A 21,811-nucleotide genomic window follows, 5' to 3' on the forward strand; every position below is an offset into this window, starting at 1 on the left:
CTAAAATGGAGTTCAGTGACTCACCATTCCTTTGTCAGTGTCCTTGGTTTTCTCTCACAATTCTTTTAAATGTAAACTGATCAGATCATAGCCTTGCTTTTGCCTTTGGCAAAAGGCTGATTCTATTCTTTGGCTGAAGAGTAAGGCCTGTGGTCAAGTCTCTGCCATCACAGTGATGATGTGCTCTTGAATTGCCTTGTGAGGATGGCTCCCCCACAAACTGTCACAAGTGTTCTGGCAACAACGATCTTAGCAAGTGCCTCCTCTGGTTGGATATAGGGAGTTTGCTTGTTTCCCTCCTCCAAGAAAATAAGGGAGATGATCTGGATCAGTCCAGTATTACTACAGCTCACAACTTCTTTTGTTTCCTCCATTGTTATCTGAATGGTAAAAAGACCTTAAGATAGACTTAGCTTAGACAATGTCATTGGGAGATCACTGCCCACAACTCCCTCTCCTTGAATCCTTGTGCTGCATCACCGAGTGCTTACTGTGGTATTGTGTTGTTAAAACAGCAGCTCAAGCATTCACAGGATGAAATTCCACCTTGTGTCAGTGCCTCCACTTTGATCTACTGAAGAGGCGTGTTATTATTTCTGCAACTCTGACCAAGTGTGATGGACTGTAAAGCAATAGTTGAAGTCATGGTATACATTGCATACAACAGTCAACATTTCTTCCACATTCCTGGGACTTGCCTCTGAAACCATGTACAATGTGATTAAAACAAGGATGCAAATGTATGGACAAACAGTCTTGCTTCAGAACATACAATCACATCTTGTTAGCTTCAGCATTAACTACTAGACTAGACAGCTTATTAAATACATACACAGGATAACTGGATTTTTCCATCCCTTCCTCCACGTTTTGGTGTCAGGGCATTATGTGCAGCAGAAGCATGAAAGCTCAGCTATGACTGACATTTGCTGAGATACTGCAAAAATGCATTGCTGACAGAAGTACATGCAACCCTGTTTACCAGAGCAGGAGCTGCATGCACTCAGCACTGCTGGAATTCAGGCCAGTTAGCTACCATGGGGCTACGTGCCCAATTTTGCCTTAAAAACTGTTCTTAAAAGATTGCCAAATCCAAGTCTAGTAAGTGCTCATCACTACAAAAATCCAAACAGCAGTGAGTAAAGAAAATGTGTGGAGGCGTGGGAGTAGACCAACATGCTGTGCAATTGCAGTTTGAGCAATGTATGGATTCCAAACTGAACTGGAATTGCCAGTCACCTGCTGTCCTGAATTGTTGCCTCGCTAGTCCTGAACATCTCCATGTAGTGCACAGGGTTTCATTTCATTTGCAGAGTACCTTAAAAAGGAGAAGTGGAATTCCACTCACTGTGGAATTGTGATGGAATTCCAGTCATTGTAGCCTGATGGATGGGAATGCAGTACATTGTCAGACCAAATCTGGTACTGCAAATTTTCCAGCGACTCAGTCCTTACTTGTCACATCTTACTCAAATTCTATTCCTCCATCAGTAATAGCAAGTGGTTTTAGATAAGCACAAGCTTATCTAAAACAAGTAAAGCACACTCAAGTAAACACCCTGTGAAAAGAATATTCAGCAGGCTGTGAAATAATTATCAGCTCTGCAGTTCCCATTGGAGCATGAAAAACACTCTCAACGTCCTTTAGTTGCCATAGAACAGCAGTTTGTGCTGCACAGACTACAAACAGTTATAACCAGCAACTTGGAAAATGCAAGGTTCTTGTGCAGCACCTGTTGCAGAAACATCCAGAAGGGAAATCCATCCACCTTTGAAGTCTGTAAGAGCAAGATACAAGGACAAGATACATACAAACAGAATGGATTCATAGTTCAACTCAACTAAACCCTTCTCCTCAGCTAACGAAATTGTCTGCAAAAGGAAAAATGTGTATGGAAAGCTTCATAACAGAACAGACCTTTTCTGAATTACATGCAGGCAAATGTTGAATAAAAAAATGTTAAACCATAGTAATTTTTATATTGCCTCTAAATAAAAATGTCATTTACTAAATATACCCAAACTCAACCCAAAACCTGCAAAGTTTCCAAAATGTTATGACAATTTTATGATACATGAAAAACGTTCAGATTGAACCAAATAACTTGAGACACGTCTTACAAAATGAGACTTTTTTATGTCTGTGAAACATTTAGCCTGCCAGAGAAAAATGAAAGCATTGTATTTCTCACAGTTAAATGGAACTCACAGTGACCTGGTTTGGGCTGTTTGATGATATTTAGGGAAGCATTTCCACTAGCAGTGCAAGAAAATTAGAGTATTGAAATCAAAGTTTGTAATGCTAATATTACAGTGTTTTGGGCTGTTTGGATTGATTTAGTTCAAACAATGATATAATTTACAAAAATATTTAAATCTATAATTCAACTTTTCACTTGTTGCAATTTCTTCAAATTCTGTTAAGACAAATATGAAATAGTTATGCAGTAGGAGTTTGAGGCCTTTGCCTGCATCTATGCTTGAAAGGCCAACTGAATACATAGTCCTACAGTTACTTCACTATGTCTGCTTTCTCTATTTGTTTCTTGACTCAAGTTCTATGACACTCTTCAAACAAGCTCAGAAGTTACTTGTCTCTTGAGTCTTTGTTTAAACAAATATCTGTATTCAATTAACTGAAATTGACAAAATTGAAAGGATAAAGTTATTGATGATAACTCGTGTGAAGCAAAATCTCCCAAAGAGCAATGCTTTCACACATAGGGTGTGCACATTTAGAAAGAAGGTGTAAGAGAGCTGTAATTACCAAATAAAGCAGGATTTATTTGGGCTGTAATGCATAGGAGAGAAAGTGACAAAAATCCTGCTCAGCCTGACCTCTGCAATGCAACAGGCTTTGACTATTCTTGTCCTTTGAAAGAAGAGCTGCATTAGAAGCCCTTCGAGAAGGAAATCATTCAAAGAATGGATGAAGTGGATTGATGCCAGACCATTCTCTCATTATGTATCACCAGCACATCCTTCCACATGCAAACAGTGACTCCAGTTAGACATGGAACAGATTGTTCAGCTCGTCTTCAGTAATAACATTATTTAGTTGCTAATGAATTTAAGGAAAATGAAAAAATCTCCAGTGTCTGTGCAGCACATCGTCAGTGCTGCAATTGTAAGAATTTACATGCACTCAGTGAGAACAGGCATAGGAGCAGTAATAAGATCAGGTTTTTTTATCTAAAATGGTGCTACAGATAAAGCTACATCACAGGCCCTGGCACTACAGACTACGAATCTACATTACTTTCACATGTTTGTTATGTTAGCAGTTTCCCTCAGACTGCTGTGTTCATATCTGAAGAATATTAATTTATTTTCAAACCCTTATTAAAAGCACTGCACGTGTTTCTAACCAAGCCTTTGGGTTTTCTGTTAAAGCTTCTGTTGTGGCAGGATTTTCCTATTAAACCATTGAAAAGTAGAGCTCTCTCTTTATATTGGGCACCCTGTGCTTCCCATTGTGAAGATCACATCAGGAGCAGGGTTTGCTGTAAACCACAACAGACTCTGTGCACATCCAGGCCCTGCAGGCTTTAACTGCACGCTTGTACCTCAATTCTTGTGGGGAGTTTAGGGCGACAGAAGCTTCCTTTGCAGCAGTTTTGTTACATGGGAGAACTGTGTCTCCAGAGGACAGAAGTGAAGTTGATGCTTAGAATGCAAACTAGAGAAGGCACTCAGCATCACCCATAAATCTCAAACCTACAGGAGAATGCTGGATAACCTGCTAAGCCTCTCCCATCCCTCTTCGAACCACAAGGAGCATGAGCAGGATGTGCAAGTCATATGCTTTTTAAATTAAGACCAACAAGGAGTTTTGCATACAGGAGCCAGGCTGGGTGATCTTTGCTCTGTAGATACTCCTAAAAGCTTCTTATTTATGAGGAGAAAAAAAGTAAAACTTGTGCATTTACATCACATCCCTGTGTGTTTCCAAGAAAGGCCTAAGGGCAAGTGCTTTCATTTCAGCCAGCATACAAAGCTTATTCTTTTGCTTTTTTATTTCCCAAGGCTGATTTTGTAAAATTAATCTGCTTGAATTTTAAAAAATGGATTGTGGTAGAAATATTTTTAAAGGTCTGTTTACAATTACAGACAAAAGGCAACTAGGTATGAGCAGCCTTGTTCTACGTAGCAGATTTTAAACCGTAATGGGAGGCCACCAGCAAAGACAAAAATTAGGTAGTGCTGTGAGCAGTCAACTCCACAGTGCTGCCTCATTACCAGGGGTTAAAAAAAACCCACAGCAGACCTGAAGAATTAGAGCAAGGAAATCATGCCTACCCAGTCATCTTCTGAACACACCCTGAAATACTCCGAATTCTTGCAAGGCAATCCACATTTGAGCTTTGAGAATACCTGGACATGCAGCGGTACGGAAACAAAACTGCAACTTAAATTCTTCTGTGCTTCAGGAAATACCTTCACAGGCCATACTCTTCTCTCGACAATATCCTCTATCATATTTACTTAAACTCTTCTGCCATTCCTTCCCTTGTTTGCTTCTCAGGAAATCTTCTATTCAGTTGTCCTTTCCCTCTCGTTTTATTGCCATTGATCTTTCAAAAACGCAGCAACTGCTAAAAATCTTTCTTCACTGTGCTCTTTCCTCAATGCTTTTTGAACCCGATCAGGAGTGTCTTATGACAAGGAAGTAAAAAATTGTTGCGTAATTGACAAGGACGAGCTTTACCATTCATGGCTGTATTTTAAGTTACAGTTCTATCACAGAAGTTTAATTCTCCTAAATTAGTAGGTCAGGTCAAAAAATAAATCCCCCAATCAAAATCTAGAAGACGGAAAAAAGCTGATTCACACTTGAAGTTGTGTGAAGATGGGTGAAAAAAATTCCACTACTGGGCACTGGAAGTACCTTCTGATAACATACATTATAGTTTCTAACACTTTGGTTAGAAAATTAAACTGAAGAGAAATTTACCTCAGCCATAATAACGACTAATTAGCAATTGAAGGCATCCTATTAACAAATGAAAAAAAAAAAAACTGTATGAATGACAGGTTTCCTGCTCTCTATATTACCTTCTATAGTAAGAAGGAAGTGTAGCTGAACCCTAACTTCAATTAACTTCCACTAACTTCAATTAATTTGGCCCATGAACATGTGCTACAACTTTACATCATTCTGCAAGCCTGCAAAAGAAATCTGAATTTTAGAGGATGAGCTTTAGGAAGCCAAATGCCTATTCCCTGATTTTATCCAGTGCCTATCACCATCTTAGTAGCCATTGACTTTATGCTCTCATACACTTTCAAAAAACATGACTGAAGAACACACAGGATCAAGAGAGAAAAGGCCAAAAAGATTTTGGTTAGCATAAACTTTTAGTACAGTGCCTGGTTTAGCTGGAGCTACACAGAGAAATTCAAAAGTATTACCTTATTCCCAAACCAAAGGGGAGCACTTCATGTGAGTAACAGTGAAGAGGAATATCTGGCCCAGAGAAGACAAGCAGATTAATGGCACTGTGAATGAAAAAAATATTGATATTGACCAGATAAATACACCTAATATAGAACTCAGACCTAGATTCCAAAATGTAAAGTTATATGCTAAGCAGTTTTCCACATTTTTTTTCAATTATGTTGTAGTAAGTCCATGACTTCTGTACTTGTTCCGTATGGCCGTCTTCTATTAGAAGAATCTATTCCTGGACATAGTACAGGCATCAGTCCAACGTAAACCATTAGAGCAACAGATGCCATTCTGCAGTGGCCTCCTCTGACATTTGACCTGCCCTGCAAACACCAGCTCCTATGGGTGATCAGAATGGGAATGAACATCTAGGTAAGATTTAGGCCTAAGGTCCTGTTTAATTTCAAGATTAACTTCTATGTTTTCTTCCTCATCAGCTTCCCTATTTTACTTTGTGAAATTTGGATCAATCAAGGACATGATATTGATCAGATATGGTAGGAGGACAACTGCAAGTTCCAGTGTCTTGGATCAAAGACCAACACTGGACTGAGAATCAAATGCCATGTCTAGATGGATGAAAGGGGATACCATAAAAAGATGATACATAAAGGAACTAAACACAGAGCCGTACTTACAACCCAGTGAAAGTGCAGCTGCATTTCTTAATGTGACAGGAAACGTATGTTTATCAATTCAAAACACAAGGCTGCTGACAGCAGCAGAGGGCCTTGTAGAGGCTCTTGCCCACTGCCCTTCAAGCAGTCAGGTTGCATTTTCTTAGCAGACAAGTGCAATTTTGATTCTACCCCCAGAATGGAGTAAGGAATTTGAGTGTCTCCTCTGGAAAATATTAACCCTAAATAAAATCTGAACCTTCCAGTAGGCTAACAGAACTCTAGAAATAAAAGGAAACATTACAAGATTTTAGGAGGTGCTGAAACATGTTTTGAAGTTTTATTACAAAAATATATTTGCAAACATACAAAATTTTGGATGAAAAAAATGCTCATTCTTAAACATTTATGCAATAACTTAATAACTGCAAACATACATAGGTGCTATAAAACCCACACCATACCAAAAACGTTAATGATGCAGTATCTACATTTTTTTGACTTACAATTATTCCGGTTTCCAGAAATCTTTCCTGAAGCCCCCCTTTCCCCATGGTCTTCATATTGAAAGAACATGCAAATGGCTACAACTGGTGCATATGCAGAAGTGATAAAACTCAGAAATTACTAAAAGCACATAATGTACATTAAAAAACCTCACTAACCATATGCCCTTACACTGAATAGATAAAAATAAATATACCACCAAATCAGAGATACTGCAATTTTTCCAACTTGAAGTGAAAGGAAGATATTGCATCTTAACATTTTTGTAACATTGCCAGACAAAAATGAGGTGATACATATTGCACACATTCCTCTTGTTAAGATATGCTGTACAAAGCAACCCAAATACCTGGCAAAAAGGTGGTTGATTTGCTTAGAATACTTTTAAAAACCAACAAGTCCCAAATTAAAGTTTGCTTTCCAAAACATTTCAGAAATTCTATCAGTGACTACACATAGCATAATGGGTTTCAGAAATAAACCAAAATGAAGCAGTTAGAAATGCAAGCTAAAATTATACATCCAGCAGCGAGTGTTTAAATATTGAGTATTTATACACAGAATTACACACTTTATATTAAATCAGGATGAATCACTTGAAATTTTTTTATCACTGATTCTGCAAATCTTGTTTAATTTGGAAAGATATTCTGCTCCTGAAGTTAATAGCAGTTAGGCACCTTTCATATAAACTTTGCATTGTTAAGTAACGACAGATAAAGTCTAACTACAAAACTGAGAATTTTGATTTTCCTTAACAATTCAGCAGAAGTAGATTTTAAAACTGTCTTCGATTAAGGAAAAAGTAAAATCCAAACTCAAACCTAAAATAACTTAACGTGAGCCACAAAAAACATGCTTAGGTAATAATTCACTTGGGGAGTGTAGTCTGAACTGATCATCTTTTGATTCCCAGAAAAAATAGATAAAATCCCCATTAAGCCAAAAGTTAAAAAAAAAAAAAAGTCACTTGAAAATGGTCACAACCATTTCCTGTGATGCCCCAAGATAACTCGCTACACACTGGTTATCCCTACATGCAGATAACACAAATCAAGCACTTCAACAAGCTGGTCATTTCAAACTTATACAAAATTTTTTTAAAAATTATAGAAAAAACGGTTTTAAATACACAGTCCACATTAAAAAAAAAATCAGATTTTACACTGTAATTGAGCTTGTGTTTTAAAATGAGCTTTTAATTAAGGGAGTTTATCTGTTAGGCCCACTCCTCTGGCACCTGTCACGCCTCTGCAGAGGAGGGTTCCTGTGCCTGCTGGCCCCAGGCAGAGGTTGGAACAAACACATGCACTTGTTCAAGGTGTGAAGTTCGCTGTGCACACTACAATTTCAACTCTGGTTCTCTGCCAGTTCATTTGGAAAGCCTGGGCAGGGAAGCAAACCAACAAACTGGTGCGACCAGGACACTACAAAAGCAAAGTGAAGTAAGGATCAGCCAACCGTTTGTTTCCAGCTGCCCAGGAACCCTCACAAGGATATTCAAAGTATTATTAGTCTTGTATATGGCTGAAGAACTTCAAATACAACTCCTTCCTATAATTTCTACAGATCTTTGGATATGACTATATTTAGCAAACAGTGCCAATGTACACTATCAGCTTACAACATTTTTATTCTTACAAACTTTTATCAAATCTTTCTTTGAAGAAACCACAAGCTGTCCATGAGAAGTGAGAAGTTATGGACTCCATCTTTGCTAAATCCAGATAAGAGCAACCCTCTATTTGGCTTAGGCTATCCATTTTTGTTCAGAGGAACTGCTCACTGGTTTGTCCCTTTCAGTGAAACCTTCCCTAAAAAGTCCAGCAGAAAATCAGTTTAGACCTTCAATCTAACTTGAGCCTCACTGTTTATGTCCATACACAGTATTGTAACTCCAGATTTTATGGAAGAAACTCCTATCTTCCTTAACAAAAAACTGAGTTTGTATTGCTGAATTCAAATGCTACCATTAAACTCCAATATATTTCTTGATGAATGCACATTAGCATCTTTCCCTGAATCTTGCACATTTTTCTAACAATATACTATATATTTTAACTGGAAACACTGAACTCAAAGGCTAAGAAGAGCTTTTCAGAAAGCAGGTAGTGCTAAACAAAATATATTTTCCACTAAAAAGCTAGGAAAAAAACTAAAATAGATCAAATACATAAAAATGTAAATATTTGTTGTATCTAAAACATCCTGATTTGTGAACAAGTCACAATTAAAGCTCAATTACTAGTTTCCAATGAAATGGCCATGCACCTTGACTACGTCAACATTAACTAATCCTTAGGATATCTATACTTACACATGTGTTGTAAGGAGCCAAACAATATTTTTCTTCGTATTTCAATAGTGCTTGAGGGAAAAGAATGAAGCAGTGCATCATAACTCACTACAGATTATCTCTTTACTCAATAACCCAACACTTTTCTACTGAAAAAGCATCCTTTAAAACTACTATTGCTGGAGAAGGTTGGGACCTGAACTCAGATTAATTACCTTTGCATGCCTTTAAGAAATAAATACAACCTATGGGTAAACCAACACAGCAGCATAAGAAAGTATAATTAAAAATTTTCTGATTTCAAATAGGAAAGTACCCAGTTAAATTCTTAGTGAGTAGTGACTTACCAAATCACATATACAAAGCAGTAATATTTTAATTAGATAAACCTCAGACTATGAAGTGTGCACTAATAATTTGGGGAGAGGGCAACAGAAGAAAAGCATGCATTTGTTTCCCATCTGCATAGTTTTCAACACTGCAGTTCCAATATAACTGAGGAGTAAAAGCCAACTATGGCGTGGTCCATCCTTAAGCTGAAAGGGAACAAAACATTTAAGTTTTATCAAACACTGCTGAACAGGAAGAGAGTCTTCCAGTGGTGGTCTCCTAACTATAAATTTAAATTGAGAACTTCAACATGCAACTACTTTGTTGCAAAAATAAAAACCAAAGGTACAATCACAGATGATTTTGCATATTTCAAATTTTGCCTTTTTAGAGAAAATGGCCTTACTCACTTAGGTGTTTTATGTCAGTAATGCAGAAACATAAGATTCATGAAATATTGAAAGGATGAATTTACATGCATTAGCTAGAGACTGCCAATGTATTGAGTTAATCACATTTTTAGACCTTTTTTAAAACATTTAGCTCCAATGGCCTGGCTTGCAGACCCTTTCCTTCCCCACATATGCCAGCTTAATCACGAGGCATTTTGCTCTCATTTTCCTTAGTCCTTCAAACTGGAACTCGGTTCCCACAACTGAATTTGGTTCTGGGTTGCTGTAGTGTACCATACTGTGCATTCGCTGGTTGAAATACTTTTGAGTCTGTAATCCTCAAACAGCGAATATACAGGAATGAGAGCCAGAGCAAACATTTGCACATTCACTTAACGCTAATGAGAGCTCAAATGCAACTTAAGTCCCCCAACTAAAAAAAGGTTTGCTGGTGATGATCACAGTGAAAACCTAGATCATTCTGAGAACATTACTTTCATAAGTATTTAAGGAATAATCTTTCCTAACAGGTTCAAATTCAAGACATTGAAAACTAAATATTCTTTTACAAAAATATTAGTTTTATAGGTGAGGCATAATTGTTTCTGAAATGAACATATTTTAAGTAGATTCCGCTTCAGTTATAGCTTAATGTTGTCTCTACCCTTGGTGAGGACTTGCAAGTAGACTTCATGGATAGTGCTGAGAAAACGGGAATCATTCTGCAGGAAAAATAGAAACACATTAGAAACATTAGTGAAAAGATGCAAAAAAAGTCGAGTTTAATACCACTTTAGGTGTGATAAGGATTCCTTGCAGCTGATAAGGGAAGGAGCTGTGTGCCTGCACAAAAGGTACCTTTGGAACACACACAGGCTGTGAACTATGAAGCTGGGCAGCAGTTGAAGGCATCACCAGGCACTCTGGATGCTCAGACAGACAGGGCTCACTGTGTCAGCCTGGCCACATTTTGCTTCTCTCCAGAGTCTGAACCATAGTCTTAGGCACAAGGAATCCCATTCTGTGTACAGGCTCCCAAGTCAAGTCTGCCTGAGTGTCAGATGTGTTGTTGTTTGTCAGGCAGACCAGCCCAAATGGATTGAAGTGTGCTTGACGAAAATTCCCATGTCAAAGCATGACTGGGAAGTGAATTGGTTTAATCTATGGCCAATATTTACAGATATTTCTTGAGTCTAATTCCTTCAAATGACAAGTTACAAAACGGGTATCTAATCAGTTAGCTTGAGGGTGTAATACTCTCTTTACAAGATCTGAACAGCAATTGGTATCCTGCTTAGAGTGCTGTGTTAAATACTCCCATGTTGCAGGATATGCCTATTTTGGTCTTCATTCAGCTGTCTCTCTGTTAAGACTGGAGACAAATATCCCTGTCAGCTCTCTAAAATCACCACTCAGAATATTGGCAGGTGAGCTCAGTTCCAAGATTAGTTTAAGTCTTTAATTAGAAAACCCATACACACCACTAGAAGAAAAGATTACGTAAAATGGAACAGATAAATCAGGCAACCTAATGATGGGATCTGGTAAATGACCTTTTTGGTCCTAACAACTTGGTCACTGAGAAGATACTGACTTATTTTTAGACTTGCATTTTGGGTATAAGCTCTACTAACACCAGCATGGAGTGAGCAAGAGAATCCTGAGCTAAGAAAACTATTTGTCATTCATGGCAATTTCACCGTGACATTAGAGGTCAAAATCATCTCAATACACAGCTGCTCCCAACATCACAGATATAATTCAACAGAACTTTTTAGTCCCTAAAAATAGCAGAGCTAAAACTTTGCAATTTCCATTTCAAAGAAACACACTAAAAGTAAAGACGAGGAAAGGTTCTAGGGAACTGAAAACAGGAAAGCTTTCCTTGGGGAAGTGGAACACTTACAGCAAAATCAACTCCCCCCCCACCAGCTTCCACTAGTGCAAGTTACTCCTCACTTGTCTACAATTTCATATGGATGTGAAAGGACACACTCCAGGTACTCTGTTCTTCTAAGTCTTCCACATCTCAACCAAAAGGAACAAGCTGTGCCATACTCTGTGTACAGTGTGGAGTAATCTGCCCCTTCCAACAGAAAAGAACATCTTTTGTAATCTTTCAGGGCAAAAGGAGTTACAGGGGTACAGAATTGTCAGTGCTGCCTTCTGTGCTCGGAACCCTATCCCTCAGAAACTGAGCTCTGTAGAGACACTACCTTTATTAGATGTATCAGTGCTTCTTGAAGCTGAGACCTGCTGAGAACAGTAGGAGGTGTGGTCTGAATTTCTGTTGTTCCAAGAGTTAAAGGCGAAGAAGAACCGGCTTTATTCTCCACTTCAGTAGCTTTTGTAGCTGATTGCTGAAAAACACTTGGAGACAAGAGCACTGAAGGCGTTACTGTCGTTGTGGCTGTAACAAACTGTGGAGGTGCAACCTGTAAAAGAACAGAAAACTAATAAGCACTGTGTTCAGTAAGAAAGAATGATGCTGTAAAGGCTGGAGAGATGAACATAAAGAAAACGAAATAAATTGCAGCCACAATTATTCAGTCAGATATTGCAGAATAGCTGCTCTTAATCAAGAAATATCTAGGAAGATTAGTACCAATAGTACCTCTCATTCTCAAAGCTGAAGAAGGTAGCAGCCTTGAACATTCTTGTATGCAGACTCCTTCCTACTCATGTGGTTGCTATCTTCCAAAATTTTTAGAACATAACACATACAACAAAAGTTGGACTTTTCACCAAAGTAATCAAAGGAGCCTGTAGCTGTTTTGCAAATTATTTTCCTTCGGAGTTTTCAGAAAGTCCAGTCCTGCTTCCTGCACCCCCACTTCTGTGGTCTCCCACAAACACTCTACTTCAAATTTGAAGTGCATCTCAAACATATTTAAATGAGACTGCTGAATTATAATTAAAACATTGGAGTACACTGAAATATTCTCATTCTGTTTTCCCTTGGGAGGATGTGGGATGGAAATATTTTGAGGACCATCTTCCCACCTCATCATTCCACAGGTCTGTCTCCATTTCATTACAAAAATGCACATACTACCTTCACCGCTTTTTCTTTTAAACATGAATTGCACATTTATAGGACTATTACATCTGCATCAACTGGACATGAGTAAATGTCCTATTTGAGTAACCCTGACATCTCCTGATAACTACAATTGTTACTTGGGCTGATAATCTGTGTCTTGCTCAGGCTTCCAAGATGACAAACACAGTGAAAAAAAAAAAAAAAGAAAAAAACCAAGCCAATCTCAATGCAAGGAAAAGCAACACTAAATGTGATTCGTAAAGACATTTGATATCTCGGGAGAAGGAGTTCCCCTTGGATAACCAAAAATCTTCAGAGGAAAAAGCTCTCCAAATCCATCTAAAGTTAATGTGTATAAAATAACATCAACAACAGCAGATCTAGAAATCTGATTTTCTTGTAGTCAAAACTGTGAAGACTCAGAGCGTGGGATTTCAGTTGAAGACAATGTGTTTAAACAGACAGTTTACATTACAACATGCACGTTTCTCAAAATTCCCAAATCCATATAAAATGCTTTTAATTAGGTAATTATTTACTAACTGGGTCATGAACAGACTGTAGAGCTTATTTTATAACAGCCCAGTAGCTAAAACAGTATTTTACTTCAAGCAGGGCCATTTTTTTTCCTTCACAATCAGATCTGGGCATGCTACTAAAACTGGAGAGCAAATTTGACAAGAATGAGGCAAGAGATCTGCAAAAGGAGTGGGTGCATAAGGGAAAAGTAGAATTAAAATACAGATGGTGTCCTAAAATGAATACATAACTAAAAGGTAATTAAAACTAGTTCTTGAACACTTGACTACTATCTGTTAACTGCAACCCGAAACTTAAAATTCACATTTTAAACTGTTACCCAAGGCAGTTCTAAGAATCTTAAATGTGCTTTTAGCTTGCTAAAACTTGCTATTACAAGTTTTGCAGTAGCAATTACTTTTTTTTTCCCCTCCATCTTCATTTTTTTCTGCTTTGTATCTTTTCATAAAACACAAGATATCTCAGGAAAACTGACACACAGTAAGGCAAGGACTGCATTTTAAGCCTCTGGGGTGTTTAACATTGGGCCAAGGCTAATAGACCCCACTACAATATTATGGCATTAGTACTCCCTGCCTGCAACATAAAAAACCCCAGTTCAAATGGTGCAAACTCAGTGCAGGGCTGCAAATCCAAAATTGCAGCCCATTAGAACAAACAATAAGAGAGACTGTACAGGAGCAGTGCATTGACAGCAACTCCCCCTTCCTCCAGTACAGTTCTGTTTCATAACAGCTCCTTAAATATGGCCAGTGGCAGTGACTATTTGAGATATCAACTGAGTACCCCAGCTGGGTTTTTTCCCCCTACGACCAACTAGCAGAGGCAGTTATCCACTTACTTGACTTGCTTTAGACAAAGTTTTCGGCTGTGGAAATACTTCTGATTCCTTGTTTTGTTGTACAGTCTGAGTTAAGAAAAAAAAAAAAGCAAAATTCACAAGTTACCATCCACAGCTCCATTTCCAGAGGTAGTTCTCTGTTTTTTCTTTTGAAAGCCACAAAAATGCAAATTTCAACAGATTTTAGATATAGGTTGATCAATTTTGTACAACTGATAAAATCAATGAGAAGCTGGAAAAAGGAAAAATCTGAATTTATGTTTTATGCTTTCAATATTATGGCAAACATATAAAGCCACATCTCAATGTAGCCCACAGGTACCCACAGAAGAAGTGGGTCAAAACTGAAGAAGTACAAAACACTCATAGCAAAATAATCAGAAAAAGGAAATTGTTAATTGTATATTTCAAATAAGGTACAGGCTAGACTTCCATTTCATCTACCTCTCATCACAGTGCTCAGCCTGCAAACTTCTGTCCGTTCTCAGATCCCCAGCTCTGAGCAGGACTTTTCTGACACAAGTACAGATGAAATCTTTAGGACTTATTCACCCACTAACAGTTTAGTTAACTAACTAACTAACTAGCTGCAGTTTGAAAAAACCTCCTCCTCTACAGACAGATCTGTCACTGACAGCAGATGCTAATGATACACAACTAATGGGACTGGATTTCTAACTTAGCCATTCCATCAACACCACACAGTGCAGTATCTTCAAACAGCTAATATATAACAACACAGTTTTCAAGGGAAAAATACATGTCCAAAATACAAGACTAAAGCTTCATGGATATCAAAGCCCACTGAATACCTGAAGGGGAGAGATTATCTTGCTGTTCAAGGTTGATGGCTTACTGTGAGATTCTTTGAAGCTTTCTGGTGTTGCAAGTTGGCCAACCGAGGCAGAGATGTTTGGTGTTAAGGGAGGCTTAGTGAGAGACTGCTGCTGTGTTTGGTCATGCTGTGGGGTCAACCTGAGTTTCTGGAGAAGATCAACACTTGTATGAGATGCATTTGAGACAGTCCCTGTGTTTGCTGTAGTCAAAGGTGCTATGAGCTGGTTTTGGCCCGCCATTAGGTTCTGTGGAGTGTGGTTCACTTCAGATGGCGGCTGATTCACCAGGGGGGATATGGGCTTGGCAGCCTGCTGCATAACTTGCATTATACTGTTGCTTTGTTTGAGGCCAGGAAGCATCTGAGCAGGGGCAGCTTCCATTGTCGAGGCTGAATTAAGAACAGGGCTTAAACGAACTGAATAGCTTGAAACGTTTTTCATATCAGGCTGGGAAACTGAAGCTGGAGGTATTATCATAGGTGTTAAACCGTCCTGCTGATTGGCACTGGGTTTAACGTTCAGACTTTCAGATTTTCCCAGGGATTGTTGCATTACTGGTGACTGGTCAAAGGAAAAAGGCAAAAGCAAACTGTGCTGCTCTCTGGCAGATGCATCTGTCTGCAGCTTCTCCATTCTCTCTGGATTGGGATATAGAGCTGCAGGCTGTTCCTTCTGGACGGAGGTTCCAAACAGTTCCTCCAAAGTCAGATGCTTCTGTCTTGACTGCAATGGCTAAAAAGACGGGAGAAGGAAGTTTTCAGTTTAGAACTAGACACAGCACTGTTTAACTCACAGAGTCTATTACAAATGCAAGGAATTTTGGAGAGACAACTAGGTCAAATGAATATAAAATACAGTTTGGGTATCAAGGGTGCCCTATTCACAGGAATTTTGAAATTAATTTAATTTATGAGGAACATCCTGGCTATGTATGTCTTTTCCTTACAGCCATCTCAGGACAGCCTCTGCACTAGCAGTCAGGAAGGGGGATGGCTATAGATTCTGTCAGGAACATGGCACCTGCCATCATCCATCAGCCCCTAACTACACAAGGCACTCTAGGGAAGTGGAGGGAAAAACATACACGTTGAAAAAACCCTCACAGAATTTACAGAACTGGAAATAGTTAAATGACCTAAAAGATGGGAAAGCCAGAAGCTGCATAACTGAACTAGCAATATATGCCTAGACAGTTTTCCTTGTCCTATTGCGGTAGATGTTACAATAGATAAGCAAATTTATATAAACTTAAACATCTATCTCCTTGAAAAGTGCATATATGTACACAGTTACATCTACCAGTCCTTTAGTCTCTCCCAGAAAATATACATCTAGCCTACACCACTGACATTGTTAGAAAAATAAGGTTTCAAAAATATCATATTTTGCTGAAAATATTTTAAAACTTATTTCAGTAAAGAGGAAAGAAACAGCTATTAACACCAATGACCTCAAAATTTTCCTTTTTTTTTTTTGAGGTTACACAGAATCAGAAGTTATGTAAAACAGCTGGACTGAAATGTAACATTCTGTTCAGAAGACTGAATGGCCTGAAGCACAATTCCAGTGTATTCTGAAGGTATGTCTAAACAAAGATGCTACTTCACAATGACAACCACTGCACCATGACATTGCTCTGATGATGGCTGATTGCCCTAGCACAGAAAACAGCAGCCAAGGCACAGCAGTACAGGTGCCACACAAAGAGCCCAACAAGAACCCCTTGAGCTTGAAGTCACACTGTCTTTGGCCCAGGTTACTCACCTCTACTGTCACTGCTATTCAATTTTAGCTAGTTATAAAGTCTGGTACCCTTTCATTTTGGGGCTGGGACATTCTATAGTTCATAAACCCCGTTATAATATTGAAAATATTATACCCTATATTGAAACCTTGAAAATATTAGGAATGTTTTCCTAGAAAGTTGTTCTTACTTTTCCCCACTGATCCTACTGCTCCGGAGGCCCATCCCTCAACCATAAAGATTCCATTAAGAGAAAAATCCCTGTTCCAGATCATTTCAAACTCAGTTGTTCACTGCAGTATGATTAATTGACCAGCCCTCCTTTATTAATACATTACAACAGTCAAGTAATAAACTGAAATCTCTACCATGCCCTGATCCAAGTCAGATTGGATAGTCTCAAACATCAAGTTACTTTGCACCACGGAGTATAAAACACCTCTTTTGCCTTGTCTGGTTGAGTGTACTTTGAGCATATCATCAACTCAGTGTGCTTATGAAGACCTTTATCAGGGGTTGCATAAGGCCCCAACATCACTTTATTTGATAGAACAGAATGCTACTGCTGCTGCTCAGAGGGTTTCTCCAGAAATGGTTTCAGATAAATTAAGTTTTATAGTCTCAGCTCTGCTAATTCATGGTTCAGTACCAGTGTTCTGGTTCAGTTTTGCAGATTGCTGGCACAGAAGCATTTCATGATACAACTGATTTTAATTCTGAATTGCCAAGATACAACACTTAACTACACAATATTATACAGAAGATATTTATTTTTATTCCCAAATGTGTGGTATCTTTAGCATGAGATGAAGTTAACCAACATGCAAGTGTGACATTTTGGAGGGAATTTAGCAATCTCACTGTACTTATCACATGAACACTATTTTTTGATTTCACTGGTCATCTGTTTTAATTAGATGAAAAAGGTATTTTTATAGTTGAAATCGAATGTTTTTCCAGTAGTCTCTCAGTTGTCCATGTTACTAAAAATGTGGCTCAGAACCAACACATTTGAGATATATTTGAACCCAGTTAGCTGGTTTTACAGAACTATCACTTATGTTACCCAATTAATTTTTTCCAGTACCTCTGCAGCTATTATCTTAAATAGCTCAACAGAATTAAAAAATGACATTTTACATGTTCTATAAATTAACTTTCCCTTTAATTACTTCAGAGCAATTTGTTAGAATCTTTCCAGTTTTTCCTTTACTAGTTAATTCATTCCTGTTCTGCAATTCCATGCACTGTCAGGTGGAGCGTTTCAGCTGATTTTGTACAGTCCACATGGAATGACCCAAAGAAAATAAGTGCTTTGAAAGCAAAGCCTCAGGCAGCCCTGGTGCCAGGTCTCCAGACATGGCATGCAGCAGCAGAGCTGGCTGCCAGGGGTCACTCCATCACTGACCCAAAACCAGAGGTGTTGCTCAGGGGCTGGAAGAGCTGTGATAGAAATAATCCCAGCAAACTCCCCACCCCTCATTTTAATTCACTAATTGTTACTACCCTACCCCTAAATCAGATTCCTGCTGTCCAGCCCTAACCCGAACTAGGAACTACGACTACTCCTCCAAACTGTGTATTTTATCTACAAGTACTAAGTGCAGATGTGCTCACGTTTTCCTAAGGGATTTCATTTCTCAGGCACAGTGATTTATTGCATCAAAGCACCCCACTGAACCACGGCAAGGAGAGGAGTTTTCCATGGGGCATTTCCAAGGAGCACCAGCAGTGCCTGTCCCTTGCCCACTGGGTGGCACTGCAAGCAGGCCCATGGCACTTCCCTGTCACAGGCAATTCAGTTACTGCACAGCTTACTTTTCCCCCTAAATTCATCTCTACCAAGTCTTGTATGAAGCCCCAGCTTCCTTGTGCAGGACCACAGCTGTGGCTTTGAAGCACAGACAAACCTTCAGTAAATGTCTGAGACAGAAGACCGGGGCTTGAGTTCCTGAGTGAAAGACATGACTGCTGGGCATGGCCATCTTTTCTTGCTTCTTGTCTCTCCAAGTCATCCCACACTACCATGGACTGACTTCTTCAAGAAGCCAAGCTGGCCCATTTAAACATGGAGATTCACAGTAGTGTGGACACAGGCTCTTATTTTTAAAATGCTAAGTCAAAAGACAGAATTTAGGGTCCTAAAAGTCTTCAAACCCATTTGTTTAGCGATAATACACTGGGCAAACACTGAAGGCATTTTAAGAAAAAAATCGATTGTGGTAGCAAAACAAAGTACTAAATGCAAAAAAAACCCCTTATTTAGGGTTGGATAAAACATACCTGCTCTTGCAATGAAGGCTTCTGTTCTGAAGGCTCTGTGCTTTCTGGCTTTGGAGGATTTGAATTCTGCTGCATTCCAGAACTTGATATAATACTTAGGTCATTAATCTGATTCTGAGGAGGGAAAACAATGAAAAAAAATTTAATATAAATACATGAGTTTTAGTCTACATTTACCCACTATACAGTCATGTTTACAAGGCATTTGGGACTGAAATAGAGATGATGTACAAAGCACTAACTTTTGTAAGACACTGTGGAATTGGCAATCTCAGGAAATAAAAATCATACCAAGACAATCAGAATCTGGTATGCAGTCATAAAGCTTTTACTCTTTATTATAAGTAAAAACCCAAGAAAATACAACTGGCTTTATACGTTTTCACCGAGAATGAAAACAATACATTAAAGAAAAGGTGGGCTTTTCACATCCTGTATCTGCATTGGCCACTAACAGAGATGTCTGCTACACTTATTCAATCAGGAACTCAAACCAGAACTGCTTAGAAAAAAAACCTTGTCGGAAAGCACCCTAAATGGATAGAAAGACAGCTTGTCGCTGACCTATTTGCACCAGATTTAACCAACCATGTACATTTATTTTCAGGCGTTAATTTGGTTTTCTGTGAACAAGACAAAACCAGACAAGAGAGTTGCATTACAACATAGTATGTTTCAGATGGAGTTGACCTTCATCTTTAATAAACAGAAAAATAAACAATTATTACTGTTAAAATCACCAGGGGAAAAACCCAGACTGTAGAATAATCAAACTTTCAATGGGTAAACTACACCTGATGCATATGATAGAGCTCAAAACCATTGACACAACACATTGCTCTGGTATCTTACCCGATGCAGAAAAATATGGGTTAAACATTTTAGCAATAGATTAAAAAGCAATCTGAGCTTTAGTCTTCTGTTTTCAAATTCTAATTGAAAGCAATAAATCAAGCCTTTATATTGTGATTTAAGGACAGAGAAGAGAAGCAGACCCTCATATCTTTCTGACTTTTAGCTACTAATGTGAAGGTCAAAAGTCCTTGTGCCTGAAATGCTGGAGGCCTTTTAGTTATAAAATCGGGAAAGGCAGAGTTTTCTTTTCACTGGAGGATAAGCTGCAGTATGTTTTCCTGCTCATACTGAAATACACACACAAAACCACTATAAAAAGCATCCATTCACTTCATTAAAAAAAAAATAAATCTCAGAGTTCATTCATTTTCACATATGGGCTCGATGTAGTGTGTACTTGAAGGATTAAGCTGATTTGGAATCCTAGATTAAATCACTCAGACCTTCATAAATCTCTTTTTCACTCCCTCTGCCCCCTTCTCATGCTGACACTCTGCCAATCTCATGTGGGCTGCACACAAGGATTACTGTATGATCCATCTGGAATGTACCAGAAGATAAGTACTTTCTGCTCCTAAATACAAATTCATGCATAATTACCAAGTGCCATAAAATTAAAAAAAAAAATTGAGACAGGAAAGGTCTCTTAAGAAGCCATCTTCCAAATAAGTCAGTTACTTCATCACATTAACACTGGCATACATTGGCTACAAGAACTCCAAAATTAACATGCCAGGGGTTGTTACTAAAGCTGAGGTAGTCAAGAGAACATTGTCCAAAGAAATTTGCTTGAAACGTGACCAACACTGTTCAGTTCTGATTTTCTGACAACTGCACGGCACTACAATCACAGCAGGCTCTGATGGGATCACCACAAACAGGTTCTTTTATGGTTCATGTACGCACAAAAAAGGAAATGAAGTAATTATTCCAGTTTCCCATGTGTTCTAAAAATACCAAGAAACAAACACACATATAAACAAAACCAAGAAGAAAAGAAAACTCCCCAATTTTAAAGTAGCTCTGCTGTAACCCATGCCCTGCCTATTTCACTGTTGTATTATTGGCACCACAGATGTTGTCTGTCCATTAAAATATCTGCATATCAGCTCCTGTTCATCAGAATTTTACTTGTCTACAGAGCTTCATCCATGATGTTTAGGAACTTTGTTTCTAGCAAAAGCTTTTCAGTAATCTCATATGAAAAAGATCTGAAAATCAGAAGAGAATCTGGAATATTCCAAGTCATCCAACAGCCATTTGCTGGAAATGCGTGTTATCCAACACTGCAAGGACAAAGAGGGAGAAAGGCTTCATCACACCCAGGAGAGCACTGCCAAAGCTGTGAATTCCTGTGGTACAGGTTTTTTCCCTTCTTTGCAAAATGACTTCAATTTCTTCAATCTGTCTAAATTGATACACCACTGAAAGATGAATCATACAGGTTGCGATGTTTCCTTCTGTGATCTCACAAAAGCTGCTACTTGCACAATGCTGGCCTTCACACAGAGACACCTTCTCCTCAAACAGCACTGACACAGATGGAAAATTAGTTTTTGCTTCATCTGGATTTTAAAGCATTAAAAGAACATAGGAGTGATTTCCAGAAATTAGTATCTAGCCTGGGTCAAAGATCCAGTATTGTTTATCACATTGACAATGTACATCAGACAGTGACAGGTTAAGTTAGCTCATACAAGGTTTAATCCACATGCTTACTCTTTTCTCTTCATTCCACACTGTATTGTAACCATGTAGAATCTCACAAAGACTCAAATCCCAAGTACTCAAAGGAACTCTGCTGCACAAGCAACTCCTGGAAGGAATCAAGCACTGTACAAATGTGCTCCTCCTTCTCCCAGCAGCACAGGCACAGAAGCCACACCATGGTTCTGCAATGCAATACTCACACGTTGCTTTACTATGGCACATTCCTGTATTATTACACTGGGGAAGAGGCGTGTTCAGAATCTCTGTTTCCATTTTTAGATCTCCCACACATTACCTTTTTATTCACCCTGCACGTATGAATTTGGTCCTCACGACTATATAAAGTAATTCTTTCCTAAGAGAACTAA

General features: G+C 38.5%; 1 protein-coding gene across 2 annotated transcripts in view; it reads right to left on the bottom strand.

The window, feature by feature from the left end:
- Positions 1 to 6,385: 6,385 nt before the first annotated feature.
- Positions 6,386 to 21,811, bottom strand: part of DCP1A (decapping mRNA 1A) — a 31,938-nt gene continuing 16,512 nt past the window's right edge. The window contains exons 6-10 of one of the 2 annotated variants that reach the window (XM_066195422.1): positions 18,879 to 18,992; positions 14,828 to 15,583; positions 14,016 to 14,081; positions 11,808 to 12,026; positions 6,386 to 10,313 (exon numbers count right to left, since the gene is read on the bottom strand). In XM_066195422.1, the coding sequence (XP_066051519.1) occupies positions 10,233 to 10,313; positions 11,808 to 12,026; positions 14,016 to 14,081; positions 14,828 to 15,583; positions 18,879 to 18,992 (1,236 nt within the window). In that variant the 3' untranslated portion in view covers positions 6,386 to 10,232. The remainder of the gene's footprint in view (positions 10,314 to 11,807; positions 12,027 to 14,015; positions 14,082 to 14,827; positions 15,584 to 18,878; positions 18,993 to 21,811) is intronic. The other variant, XM_066195423.1, reaches the window with a different exon arrangement.

This window comes from Chamaea fasciata, unplaced genomic scaffold (assembly GCF_029207755.1).
Source record: "Chamaea fasciata isolate MVZ Bird 193981 ecotype frontalis unplaced genomic scaffold, bChaFas1.0.hap1 SCAF_13, whole genome shotgun sequence".
NCBI classification, from domain to species: Eukaryota; Metazoa; Chordata; class Aves; order Passeriformes; family Sylviidae; genus Chamaea; species Chamaea fasciata.